Source organism: Lepus europaeus, unplaced genomic scaffold (genome assembly GCF_033115175.1).
Source record: "Lepus europaeus isolate LE1 unplaced genomic scaffold, mLepTim1.pri SCAFFOLD_47, whole genome shotgun sequence".
Lineage (NCBI taxonomy): Eukaryota > Metazoa > Chordata > Mammalia > Lagomorpha > Leporidae > Lepus > Lepus europaeus.
In genome coordinates, this window is record NW_026909346.1 from 1,154,859 (window position 1) to 1,170,021 (window position 15,163).

At 39.5% G+C, this 15,163-nt stretch overlaps 1 protein-coding gene across 1 annotated transcript; it reads right to left on the bottom strand.

Annotated features, from left to right (window-relative positions):
- Window positions 1–14,200: 14,200 nt before the first annotated feature.
- LOC133755435 (acyl-protein thioesterase 1-like) lies at window positions 14,201–14,851 on the bottom strand. The gene has a single exon (XM_062185545.1). It carries the CDS (start codon window positions 14,849–14,851, stop codon window positions 14,201–14,203), a length of 651 nt encoding a protein of 216 aa, XP_062041529.1.
- Between the last annotated feature and the right edge of the window lie 312 nt (window positions 14,852–15,163).

Here is a 15,163-nt window from a genome sequence, read left to right on the forward strand (position 1 = left end):
ACCATTGAAGATGAGTACAAAAATTATAGGAGAAATTCAATCCAAGACACATGATAAAGTATTGTAATTTAAAAGTCTTGGACTATCTCTGTCTCTCTCACTATCTAACTCTATCTGTCAAATAAATAAAAAAAAATTAAAAAGTCTTGATTGTCAAGAAATTTTTGAAACAATAAAAGTGAATGGGTATGTGGCCTGGCAGTTAAGTCACAAGTTGGGATGCCCACACCCAATATCACAGTGCTTGTACTGGAGTCATGTTTCTACTCCAGATTCTGACTTTGTGATAATGGACACCCTGGGAGGCAGCAGGTGATAGACCAAGTATTTTGATTCATACCACCTATATAAGACATCTGGATTGGGTTCCTGACTTCAGGTTTCAATGAGTTCATTCCCAGTTCTTGTGAACAATTGGGAAATGAACCAGTGTAAGAGTGCTCTGTTTATAACTTCTCTCTCCATCTCTCTGTCTCTCCATTTGCCTCTAAGATAATAAAGAGCAGGAAAGACAAGAAATTTGCCTCACTTAAATTGCATGCATTCTTACAATATCTTCTTTAAGAATGTATACTGAAATATAGACAAAGATGTTTGGTGTTTTCAAAAGAATCCATTTGGAAACAGTATTTAGAAACTCAATATAAATGTTTTAGTAATAAACGTAGTCAAGATATCTTGCAACTCCATTCAGGCCTATGCAATAGATAGGGCATAAAGCCTACACTTTCTCTGGTAATGCTGAAAATGTAAATCTAGTACTACTAATACACATACAATCTGTTAATACACATACAATTATTCATAAACAAACCCTTCATATTCACTGTTTGCAGAAGTTGTATAGTAGACACACTAAATGTAAGAAGGAAGTCAGTGTGGGGAAATGCTAGCTAGATTTTTAAAGTTATGCATACTTATGGGATACCATGTGATGTTTCATTACATGTACCCATCTATGTTGGTCTACTTAACACAATGAACTCCAGTTTCCAGCATTTTGCTGCAAATGACAAGACTTCATCCCTTTTATAACTGAGTAGTATTCCATTGTGTATAGGTAACATATGTTTTTATCCATACATATGAGAATGAAACTCCATTGATTCCATATTTAGCTACTGTGAATAGTGCTGTAACTCTCTGATACAATGATTTCATGTCATTCAAATATATATCCAATAGTGGGATTTCTGGATCCTAATTTTAAATAAATTGTCAAAATTTATTTTAAATCTTCATTATATGTGTTGATAGGAATTATATGTTACTATAGCTTTAATAATGTTGTGGCTATTTTAAAATTTACTTTATATAAGTGAGATTGCATATCTTTTCATTTTACTATTGTTTATAGCCCTTGCCTATTTTTCTACTGGACTATGGTATTTTTAATTTTTTATTTGTTTAACTTTTTATTTATTAGAGCCATTAAGCCTTGGACTATGATGTAAGTTAACAATCTTATCTCAAATATATACTTAGTAAGTTAAAAACATAAAAAAAATTCTGACACAGTTTTCCAGAGTTGCAAAATAATTCACATTACCACTGATGCTTTGTGAGAGTTCCCAATTCACCACATCCTTGCCCACATTTGTACTTTGTCTCTTTAATGATATCATTTGAATAGTGTTGAGGTGATATCTCATTGTAGTTTAGATTTGAATTTCTATTTTGACCAGTGATATTGCACATTTTTCATATGTTTCTTGAGGATGTGTATATCTTCTCTTGAGAACTCTCTGTGCATGTCCTTTGCCCATTTCTTCACTGGATTATTTTATTGATGAGTTTTTTGTTTCAGATATGTTCTGATTCTTAATCCTTTCTTTGATAAGTAGCTGCAAATATTTTCTCACATTCTGTTAGATGTGGCATTTCCTTTGCTATGCAGTAGTTTCTGAATGTAATATAATCCCATTTATCTAGTTTCGTATTTGTTGCCTGTGTTATTTTGTCATCGTATTAAAATATTTGTCTACATCACTGTTGTGAAGTTTGTTCCCATTGTTATCTTCTAGTAATTTTATAGTTTCAGGTTTTATCTTTATGCCTTTTATCCATCGTGAGTTGATTTTTGTATATGGTGAGAGGTATGCATTTTATTTTATTTTTTACATATGTAAAAAATTATTATTACACAGATTTGTCAGATCATTTATTGAATGGATTATCTTTTTCCAATGTCTGTTCTTGACTCTTGCATCAAACATCAAGTGGATGCATGTACATGGATTGATTTCAGCATTAACTGATCTTTCCCATTGATTCTTGTGTTGGGTTTTATGCCAGTATGATGCTGGTTCAAATTGCAGTTTTGAAATACAGTCCTATGATGCCTCCAGTGCTATCTTTTCACTTGGAGTCACTTTGGCTATTCTGGATCTTTTGTGATTCTACACAAATTTAGGATATTTTTGTAATTCTGTAGAGAATGTCATTGATATTATATCTGCACATTGCTTTAGATTGTATGGACATCCTAACAATATTTGTTCTTCCAGTTCATGAACAAAAAATCTTTCCTTTTGTTTGTGACCTTGATGATACCTTCTACCGATGTTTTATAATCTTACTGTAAATATCTTTCACCTTCCAAAATTAGTTATTCCTAAATATTTAAATTTTTGTATCTGTTGTGAATAGAATTTCTATCTCGATTTTTCTTTCAGCAAAATTATTACTGTTGTATTAAAAAGTTAGATTTCTGGATGCTGATTTTGTATCCTGTAAATTTGCTGAATTAGTTTATCAGTTCTAACAGTTTTTGGTGCAATATTTAGACCTTTCCCTGTACAAAACCATGACTTCCTGCTTTCCAAGTTGAAGCACTATATTTCTTTTTTGCATCTAATTGCTCTTGCTGATACTTCCAATACTATGTTAAATAAGGTTGATTAGCATTAAGAGAGTTAAGGAATAACACCTGCCCTCAATGATCCCTTAGGCATGTTTAAATGCCTTATCCAGTGTCTATGCAATTTAGGCATTTACTAAAAGACATATGTTAAAAATGGATCAATTTTTTTAATAGGCAAGGCTGCTTCTGTTTTTACTGAAGGCTCGGGTGGCACATAGCAGTTCATAAAATGGCTTCTGAGGTAGGGGGTTGAGGGAAACAAAAAATGATCTGAGGTGGGAAAGAAAACCTGAGAAGGTAAGAGCTGGCTGGTTCCTTCTCAACCTGATTTAGAGGATGGAGTAGACAACTCTGAAAATCAGGGTGGATCCCTTCCTTCAAACCTTGGTAGGGGAGAGGGGAACCAGGGAAAAGGCTGCTGCTTTGGCTCTCCTGAGTCTCAAGAGAAAGGGGAAACCCCAGTGTTTTTACATCATTAATTATGGGAAAACGGAGAGGGGTGCTGGGGGGGTACAAATCAGTCAGAAACACTGGCAGACGGAGATGGTGGCTGGGTGTCCATTGACTTCTATGCTCTCCAGCATGGTGGTGGTGTTGGGTCTCAGTGTTGAAGGAGGCTAGGTCTCCAGGGCTGAGGTCTCTGTGGGACCAGCAGCAGAGGCAGTTTCCTGAGTGCTGGGGCTGAGGCCAGGATCCGTCAGTGTGGCCTTCGCTGGAATAGGTCTCCCCGTCCCCACCTTCCATTGTTGGCTGCTGGGGTGCCTGGGAAGGAAGGGCTGTGATATCTGGGCCGAAGTCTGAGCTGGGGAACCCCTCACCTCCCGGTTTTTGGTCTCCCTGCTCTGGGGCAGTGTCTTTGGGCTCCAGCCCACAGTGCCCTCTATTGGCTGCTGCTGGCTGGAGGGCCAGGGGTCCTCGCACAGAGGCCAGGCGCCCTTGGTACAAGTGATGGCCATGTCCTCTGGGCCCCAACGCAGTCTTCAGCTGGCTCTCCTTCACTGCCAGGTTCTTTCCCAGTGGAGGGCGCCTCTGCCCTGTGGGTGCGCGGCAGCCGGGCGAGGCTGGAAATGAATCATGGAACCTGCTCCAACAGGGCACAGCGGCTGCCTCTTCACCGGCACCTGCCCGCTCTGGGCCCAGTTACATTGGCGGCTTCTGTGCCCTTCTTTCCTCCCACGACATCAAGCTCCACAGGGTCCCCATCACCAGAGCTGTGTAGAAACTCCCTGGGGCTGATTCTTCTAATAGCTGTCTAGTGAACAAAGATGTCCTCCTTGGGGTCATCCCTGCTGAATCCCTAACCATCCTGAATTCCCAGCACCAGCTTGTCTAGTGACTGGACTGGAGAGCGCGGGGGTCCCCGAGGCAGCATTCCGTGTTGGCAGAGGTGCGGGACCTGGCGACCAGGGGGTCCTAGCAGCACTGCCCGAGGCAGATATGCCCCTCTGCTGCCTGTGATCTGTGGCTCCCCAGCAAACATGGGTAGCATCACCACCACCAAACCTGCTACTGTCGCTGGCACTGTCACCACAGGGCTGGAGGACGCTGTCCCCACTCCCCGGCCCCCTCTGCCTCCTTCTCACACTCATCACGGGGTTCAGTATGGGCCACTGCAGCTACCTGCTCCACCTCTTCTGCAGCCCTGGCCACCGCCCTGGCTCCTCCCTCGGTTCCCTAACCCACCCCTGCATGCTGGCAGCAGGCCCTGATCTGAGGCCAATCGCAGCCTGCTGCCGAGGTGCATGCAGGCCCTGCCTCTGGGCACCAGCCAATCGTAGCTCAGAAGCCCCTGGCCCGCAGGCCCCATTGGATGGAAGACCTTTCCCTGTAACTCTTTCAAATACATAAATAAATTTTTAAAAAGCTTGGATTTAAAACTGTAGAATGTGATTGTCTTAGGGTAAATTAGTTGATGAAATATAAAAGAGAACAATTGGTCTCCTAAAATACACACCTGAAAATATAGGTCATTGTATCTGGATTGTGATTTAGAGCACACATTTTCATTGCCACAAAAATACAACAAAGCCATCAGTATACAGCAACTGTGTACAGTTGTCAGCAAGATGGTAGATTCAATGGCATGCTGTATAAAAATCCCTACACTTCATAGAATCTTTTTAAAATTATAACCAAAAGCATAACTTAAATTAATATCCGATAGTCAGTGTTGTGGTGCACCAGGTTGCTGCAATTCTGGATCCCTTAGAGGAGTGCAGGTTCAAGTCCCACCTGTTCCACTTTTCATCTGACTCCTTGGGAAGGCAGTGGAAGATGGTCCAAATTCTTGGACACCTACCATCCATATGGGAGACCCAGATGGAGTTCCTGGTCCAGTATGACCATTGTGGTCATTTAGGGAGTGAACCAAATAATGGAAGACCTCTTTTGCTCCTTCTCTGTCATTCTGTCATTCAAATACATAACACAGATCTTTTTAAAAAGTAGTATCTCAGTTATTTCTAAAGCAGCTAGTGAGAAACTATCCATATCACCAAATGGCTTTATAAGTAAAATTCAATGTAATTTTATTAGGAAAACATAATTCAAAAGTCTAAAAACACAATAATCAAGAGAAAATCATTATTAATAGTAAAGAAAACTTTAATGAAGCAGAAATCATAAAGTATTAGAATAACAACCCAAAATTTCTTTTTAAAAAATAAGTAATTACTTAGCTAATCTAACTTTAAAAATGGAGGTGGAGAAATTGCTAATATACAATTTTATAAATTATAAGATAAAAATAACCACATCTTTGGGCCAGCATTGTGGCCTAACTGGTTAAGCACTCACATGCAATGCTGGCATTCCATATGGGTGCCAGTTCTGGTCCAGCTGCCCTACTTCTGATCTAGCTCCCTGCAAGTGGACCTAAGAAAGGCAGCAGAAGAAGGCTCAAGTCACTGGGCCCCTACACCCATGTGGGAGGCTGAGATGAAGCTCCTGATTCCTGGCTTTTGCCTGGCCCAGTCCTGGCTGTTGTGGTCATTTGAGCAGTGAACCAGCAGATTGAAGATCTCTCTCTCTCTCTCTCTCTCTCTCTCTCTCTCTCTCTCTCTACCTCTGCCTCTCAAATAAATAAAACAAACCCTAAAAGCCCACATTTTTACACTAAATATCTCCCCACAATAAAAAGAAGTAGAAGAAATCTGCAAATCCTTGGAAGCATAGATGATCTCATACTATCCACATATAGACAAGGAAGGAAAATTTGGTCTAAAAAATCAACAGATTTCATCAAAAAAGAATTCTTAGACCAAAAATGAAATGTAACAATTATGAAATATTACATTGAGTACAAAATATTCAATAATTTTAAATAGCAAAATAATTATATATAATAATCCAGACTGAAATTGTTTTAATATTAAATCTGTTAATATAATCAATTACATTGAGTAGACAAAAGGAAAGTAATATTGTTATATCTGATCATGTGCAAAAATGACAGACTTTGGACACATAAATAGTAGATGTTTTATTATCTCACGACCATGTCAGTCAAAAATACAGGCACTGATTCATTGGAAAATATGTCTATTTCTCATGACATTGACTGAGATCATGCTGGGATATTCATCTTGGTTCTAAGCTGATCTAGAAGGTTTAAGAGAATTAATACACTTAACTGGTGTGTTGTCACAGAGGTGGCAAGGGTGCTGGGAATCAGCTGGGCACACTTCACTCTCTAGGTTTCTCCAGGCATTGCCCACAAGAGAGTAGTTCTACTGACTTCAATAAGGCCTAAAACTGCCATTGCATTGAAGGCCAGGTCTAGAAACTGGCACGGCATTGTTTATAGTGTAATCTCGTGTCAAGACATTCACATAGTAGCTTAGAGTCAGAGGAAGAGAGTGCAGACTCTATCTCAATTAAGGAACATCAGATATTTTGTTGGCATCTGTAATTAGAGGCAGATTATGTGTTAACAAAATCTTCCTCATATGCAGGACCCCCAAGACCCCTCAATCTCAACAAATAATTGTTAGTGTTAGAATTTGAAAGTGGGATGAGGGATATAGTTGGGTAAAAAATTGGGGAAGTTGGCATGTTTCACTAATTGTGGAAGACTATCAGAATTCTATAAAAAAAGAGAACTCAATGAGTGCATGTTGCTTGTGAAAAATATATCATTCTAGTATAAGATGTTAGCAGTAAGGAAGCCCAGTATGGGATATATAGGAACTATGTGATTATTTTATAATATTTGTTTTGTACATTTAAAGTATTCTGAAGTAAGTTATCTTTATAATAGCATTGATACACTAAGAATTTTGAAACAAAACTATATAGCACTTAAGAGTTGGACATAGATGCCACTGTCTTCATTGTTATTGGATTATTAACTATGGAAATAGGGAAAAAATCAAGTTAGAACCATAATAATTTCAGAGGAGGAGAAAAATATTTTGTTGAACATTATTTGGTTACAGAAAAAATTAAAACAATCTTGGAAAAGCTCAAATTAACAAGCTAACCTAATGAATCATTTTATAAAATCAACATTCAAATAACAATAGTCTGTGTTTTTCAACACACACCAATTACAAAATACAATGGAGTAGAAGATTCCATTTTAACTAAAAAAAAATTAAAATAAAATAAAATGTTAGAGAAGCTTATACACACGTATCATTGTAAAAGGGGAAAGTATGTTTTTGAATAAAAGCTTAATATTATAAAAAGTTTTTATGCCATTTTAATTTATAGAAACTTAAATATGAAAGGTGCATTTTATAAAATGTATTTATAATTTATAAATTATAAATTCTTAATTTAAAAATCACTGGATGCTTTATTTTCTACAGTGAATTATTATAGGCATGTTTAGAACACTCAAGCCAAAAATAGTGAAAAAAAAAAATCCTGCAGAAAAGAACAGCAAGGAGAAAGGACCCTGTAATAATGTTCACACAGTGTGATAGTGGTGCATAAAGGAAAAAAAAAACAAAATTTATATCTTGATTCAATTATGCATGGAAACATAACATAAAAAAGCAACATGTTTAGTAGCAAATGCAAAAAAAGAGGCAGAGGAGGAGGTGTGGGAGGAGAGGGGTGGGGAAAGGAAGGAAGGGGAGGAGGGAGGAAGGAGTGGGGGAGGAAGCCAAGAGGTGGGGGTGGGGAATGAGAAGAAGAAAAGGAGGCACTTGGCACCACATTCCCCAGTCTGAGAAGCCACATTTTCAAGAAGTGACTTCCGGGGAGCACACTGTGCTGCCCCATGTGCCCTGCCTGCAGGTGCAGGCCTATACAGCCCCTGTGGGTCAGCATCCACTGAGTCTGTACCCTGGCCCTGCTGGGCCAAGAGCCTAGCACATGTGATTGTGCTGCAGCAGGGAGCTCCTGTGTCCTTGTGGGGAAGTGACACATGGAGTCCCACCATGTCCAGAGTGAGCGCAGCTCATGGACCAGCAAAGAAAGGGGAAAATACTCAGAGGCCCCATCCAGGTCCTGCACAGGCTGCTCCACTGAAGACCTGCACTCTCCCCCGACTGGGTGCCTGAATTCAATGGTGCTGGCTCTCTCTGCAAAGCGCAGAACTTGGCGTCCCAGTGGAGTAGAAGACTCAACTGAACTAGTGGAAACATGAAAGTTCTAAGCAATACACTATGAAGGTGAAGACAGAGGCCTAAGATGCTGCCCTGGACTGCCCTGCAGTATTCCAGCTAACAGGAGCAGCTGGGCAGCAGTGGGCAGCTGTGTGGAGAGGAGGCAGCTGGAAATCCTGGGAAGGCAGTGGAAGGTGTCCCATGTACTTTGCCCCTGCCACCCATGTAGGAGATTAGGATGTAGTTTCTGGCTCCTTGCTTCAGCCTGGCCCACACATACATGTTGTGGCTATTTGGGCAGTGAGCCAGTAGAAGTAAAATCTCTTCACCTCTCCCTTCTTTCTGTTGTTCTGCATTTCATTTTATCTGAAAATGTGACAGACTTTCAAAATTTAACATTGTACCAAAATGAGTTACTAAAATGCATTTTTCTCATATGAAAAATCAGGAAATATTCTCAGTGGACCAAAAACACGAGTGTAGAAATGAAATCAGGTGATTTTACTTTCAATACCCAGTTAAAATCTCTTGGGACTAAAAAACACAAAAAAAGCATTGAGGAAAGTTTATGAGAAGATGTCAGGCAAACAACAGGCAATAAAACATTGAGATCACCAAGAAAATAAAATTTGACAAGCAGTCACTACAGTTATATGGGTTCTTGCTGGGAAAAATGACTTTTCAACAATACAATGAACTGGATTCCAGTCAATACCTGTTGCTACTGAGATGCAGTAGTCATATTATCTGAAGACAGCAAGAACTTACCAAAAAAGAAACTGGAATGAATGTAACTGAACAGATGAAACCTTGAGAACTAAATATGTAAAGTCCCCACAAGTCCTTGAGCATGAGATAGACTGAGCATTGATGGAGTGAAACTACATGAGGTTCACCAGAGTAACTGATCCTGGGGTGGAAGTATAAAAATACATTTCAGATTATTTGGTTTGGAGGGTATCTAAGTTCCAACCCAAGTAAGACCATGTTGACATATTATTAACATCACAAACATGTAAGTGAAATATCTAAAGGCTGTACTTTATAAGTAAGAACCACACACTGAAGTAATGCTTATTTTAGACCACTCTACAAAAAAGTATGTTAAATAGCCCTGGTTTGATGTTAAGGGAAATAAAATGTTGGCGGTCAAGACCTTCAAAGTTAACAGTGCTTATGGAAAACTTGACATATATTCATGCCTACTATAGAAAAGCTGAAAACCAAGACTAAACAAGTTCAAGGTAACAAGCCAGTAATTAGGTTACCTATTAGAACAAATATGAATATAAGAGTCAAATAAAACTTTTCCCTGGTGTAATAATAGAATAGGATTGGCCAATCTTCTCACTGAAAGCATATAAAATGCTGAATTCATGGCTTTCAAATTGCCCTTGCAAAAATATTGGCGTTTTAATCCAGAAGAAATGGACTAGCTAAAATAAAGACACAATCTGCCTCAACTCACATCAGAAGAAATAAATATCCTAAAAGTTTCTATATCTATTAAAGAAATTCAGTTAAAAGATGTTTTCACAGCAGTTGCTGCTTGATATGCCTGCAACCAACAGTGGACTACCTTGGTTCAAGTAATAGCTCCACTCCCAATTCAGACTTTCTATTGACATGCACACTGGTAGGTAAAAGCCAATGTCTAAAATTTTTGCATTTCTGTCACTCACATCAAAGATCTGGATTATACTAATATGGGGAGACCTGGGTTGTGTTTATGTCTCCAAACTGCAGGTTTGCTGAGTTTCAGCTGTTGTGGTCACTTGGTGAATTGAACAGCAATAAAAGAGATCTCTTTCTCTGATTTTCCAATAAATAGATAAAAAATAAATATAAACAATTTATTTAAAGATAAATTAATTCAGTAACAATCTCCTAAAAGAGAAAACAGCAGGCTCTGATGGGTTTGCTGAGAAATTCTATGTAACATCTGAGAAATAATTGCTGTAATTATTTGTGAATTTTTCTGGAAGATAGAACTTGAAGAAATGCTCCCCTGTCCAAACTATACAGACAGGGTACAGGAAAGTAATTTCTAGGCCAGTATCTCTTATATACATAGATGCACATATTTTGAAATTTTTCATAAAATTCAATAAGGTATTATAAGCATGATGTTTGATAAACATATGGAATTAGTTCCAGATATTTAAGGCAGGTCAAACTGGTGGCGATTTAATTTCCCAAATCAATGGAAAAAAAGAAAAAACAAAATTTTATCAATTTGATGAATACAGAAAATCTTGACAAAGTCTAGCACTATGAGTGATGAAACAAATGGATGAAAAATTAAGTAAGAGCCTAAAGCCCATCTACACAGACCTCTCACCTCACATTATAGGTAATGATGGAAAGCTCCAAGTTTTCCCACTAAAATGAGGAATAAAATAAGCATGTGTCTTCACAACCAATTTTCAACATGTTACAGAAAGTCCTAGCCAATGCAGTAAAGTAAGAAATAGAAATAAAATGCATAAAGTATGAAGAGACACTCTGTGGAGCAGCAAGGGTTGCACAGACACACAGAAGCTCAGGAGACACCACCAGCTACTCCTATGGCTGCAGCTCCTGCAGTCCTCCGCTGGCAGGGAGGCCATCTTCCCAGAGTGAGTTGAGAGGTTTCTGTACAAGCCTGTGCTCCACTGGTGATGTTGTCTGGAGAAGAGACTTGTGGTCCCTGCTGACTCTCACTCCAGTGTGGTAAGTTGTCCAGGGGCAGAGTGTCTATTTAACTTTGTGAATGGAGGGCACATTGCTCCTTCCTCCACCAGAGGGGAAAGTGACATAGTAATGGGAGCAGAGGCTGCCAGAGATAGTGCATGTCTGGTTTTGCTTTTTTTTTTTTTTGACAGGCAGAGTGGATAGTGAGAGAGAGAGACAGAGTGAGAAAGGTCTTCCTTTTGCCGTTGGTTCACCCTCCAATGGCCACTGTGGCCAGTGCATCTCGCTGATCTGAAGCCAGGAGCCAGGTGCTTCTCCTGGTCTCCCATGCGGGTGCAGGGCCCAAGGACTTGGGCCATCCTCCACTGCCTTCCCGGGCCATAGCAGAGAGCTGGCCTTGGAAGAGGGGCAACCGGGATAGAATCTGGCGCCCCAACCGGGACTAGAACCCGGTGTGCCAGCACCGCAAGGCAGAGGATTAGCCTGTTAAGCCACGGTTCCGACCTTTTTTTTTTTATCACTGTGAGAAATCTACAATCTCCACTGACTTTGAGTCCAGGAAGAGGAGCTGGTGGGGGCAGGGTACCCATTTAGCTCAGGGAATGGAAAGCATGTTGCTTTCCAGCCCTATCCCAAGGTCAGGGACAGAGTAGTTCTCTGAATAGAGCAGCTCCAAGGGCAGAGAGTGGATGCCCTATAGTCTGTGACTGCAGGAACCCTGTACCCTGTGACTGGGAATGGAGGGCTTATGCTATAAGCCAGAAGGACTCCATGTTCAGATTACAAAGTGGACAGATATTTTGTGCAGTTCATGTACTTGAGTGAGTTGGGGGCAGGGTTCAGGCACAGAGAAGTTTATCTTGGCACAGAGAAGGGTGGAGGCAGTGACCACAACAAACAAGGGGATCATCCACTCTCTTCTGCTGGATACAGAGGAGAGCTACCACACATATTGTGGGTGTTACCCTGGACTTTGACTCACATACAAATGCTGACCAGAGCTCCCTGGTCCCACTCAGCACACACCTCTAGATATTCACTGAAGGTGTAGGCATCTCCCTATACCTAGGGGCACATTCCCAATAACAAAGGCTTCAAAGGAGATATCCACAAGTGCTTCTCTAGATATGTAAAAATCATAAATATGAGATATATTAACAAGGAAGACAATATGAAACACCGAAGAGAACACAATAATACTTCAATATTGGACTGTGAAGATGAGGATCTTGACAAAATGCCTGAAAAGTAATTCAAAAGACTTATTGTAAGATTATTCAAAAATACAGAGAAGCAATTACATGAGTTAAAGAAATTGATGCATGCCATCAATGAGAAATTCAGCCAAGAAATAGAAATATTAAAGAACAGCCAAATTGAAATATTAAGAAATTAAGAACTCAATATGTCAAATAAAAAATACAATGAAAAGCATGAACACCATTCTCAATGGTGCCAAAGAAAGAATATCCAAGCTGAAAGACAAAGGTTTTAAAATATCACAGTCTGACAAAAAAAATTCAGAAAAATGAAAACAGTGTTTAGTCTATTAGACACCATCAAGGACAAACTACACATGTCTTAGACATTCCTAAAGGAGTGGAAAAACAGAGTAATTTATAAAACTTACTCAGTGAAATTATAGAAGAAAATTTCAGAAATTTGGACAAAGATATGGACATCCAAGCACAAGAAGCACATAGAATCCCAGAGAGACATGATCAGAGAAGGTCTTCATCACACTACAGAATATTCAAACTTTCAAATGTAAAACACAAAGAAAAGATGCTAAAAAGTACAAGACAGAAATGCAAGATTATCTTTAAAAGAGCTCTAGATTGACAGCAGATTTCTCATCAAAAACCTCACAAAAGAGGATAGAACAGAGAGACATAGTCCAACTCTTTAAAAAAAACAAAGCTGTTGGGCTAGAATACTGTATCCAGCTAGCTCTAATTTATAAAGAAAAGTTAATAAAGACTTTCCAAAACAAACAATCTTGAAAAAAAAAGTAAGGATGTACTAAACACAGCATCATGAAAGAATGTGAAGCCAAAAATCTAGTATTATTACAAAGTAATAGTACAAAGTAGTAGTACAAAACAACCAATAGAATATTTGTGGAAAAAAAGTACAAAGTAATAGTACAAAACAAACAGTAGAATATTTGTGAGGAAAAAGAGGCAAGACAAGTCATCACTCACCAATAACAATCTTTTTTTTTTTTGACAGGCAGAGTTAGACAGTGAGAGAGACAGAGAGAAAGGTCTTCCTTCCATTGGTTCACCCCCCAAATGGCCGCTATGCTGGTGTGCTGTGCCGATCTGAAGCCAGGAGCCAGGTGCTTACCATGCGGGTACAGGGCCCAAGGACTTGGGCCATCCTACACTGCTTCCGGGCCACAGCAGAGAGCTGGACTGGAAGAGGAACAACTGGAACAGAACCAGCACCCCAACCAGGACTAGAACCCGGGGTACTGGTGCCACAGGCAGAGGATTAGCCTAGTGAGCCGCGGTGCCAGCTACCAATAGCAATCTTGAATGTAAGTGGAATAAACTCTCCAAATAAAAGATAGACTGGCTGAATGGATTAAAAACAAAGACCAATATACATAATGTATACAAGAAACACTGCACACCAACAAAGCTACACACAGACTGAAAGTGATAGAATGGATAAAATTATTCTATGCTAATGGAAATTAAAAAATGAGCAGGAGTTCCTAGCCTAATATCAGATAAAATTGACTTTTTTTGAGGATTAAGTTTTATTTCACATTGATAGAAACTGTGGAAAACTTTTACATTTTCCTACATTACAGCACAATATTGCAACAGAATATTTCTTGCCATAAATAAGATTTTGCTGACTTATATAATGAAAGAATACATTTTATTCTTCAAGGCAAAGCAAAATGACTCAGGAAATGATTGTTCAAAATCTTTAAATCCAGAGATAAACATATGGCTTCATTGTCAACATTATTATTCTATAGTCCAGTAGTAAATTATTTTCATTACCAATTAGCACCCATTTATAAAGATACATCCTTGTGTATTTTGTTTGCCCTGTTGGAATACAGCAGAAAAATTAACATACTTCAGAAATATTAAGCATCCATTTTTTGCTGACAGGAACTTTGCTTCATGCCTTCATAGGCCTTAAAGGTTACACTGGCCAAATTTAGCAATGTGTTTAGTTTTTGCATAGTAAGAGAACCAAACATTAGTGGAATTAAAGGGTCACAATCTCTATGGCACTGGAGAATAGAAATATCTCTATTAGCACCACTGACAGGACCCTGTGGAAATGAAGCCCAAAGTGGAAGCCAGCAACTAAGTGCGGTGACACCCACCAGTTTCTGCTGTATGGTAACAGCAGTATATAAAAATAAAACTCCTCCCTGAGGAAATCCTTCCAAAATGATTCTGTTAGGACTGCCACTCATCACCTCTTGATCTATCAAAACCTTGACATTTTCTGCTGCCTGTTTAATTCCAAATTCATCCTCCTGTGAGTCTGGTGAAAGTCCAATATTATCAGACCAAGAAGGCATAGCCATGTTTATATTTAATGTAGCAGGCATAATGGGTGCATGCAGGCTGATACATCTGGTATGTGAACTTGTGATACCTGCAAAGCCTTCTGCCCATCCATGTCCAGTATCTCCTAATCCATGAAGGAAAATTACCACAGTGGCAGCCTTCCAGGCACAAGGCACGATGGCTAACATTGGAGCAGACATGACATTACCACACATACATAGACTAAGCCAACAGCATGTCGGAAGTGGAAGGGAGGAATAGTGTCTGGCCTCAGCCCAAGGGTCTGCCAAAAGTGAGTCACCAGAGCCCTACTTGGAAAATGCTCAGTCTTGTAGGCACTAAGCCAGAGAAAATAGACTTTAGGAAACCATACGGCCACTGCCTGCAGTGTCGGCATCCCATATGGGTGTCTGTTTGTGTCCCAGCTGCTCCACTTCTGATCCAGCTCTCTGCTATGTCTGGGAAAGTAGCAGAAGATGGCCCAAGTCCTTGGGCTCCTACACTCATGTGGGAGACCCAAAAGAAGC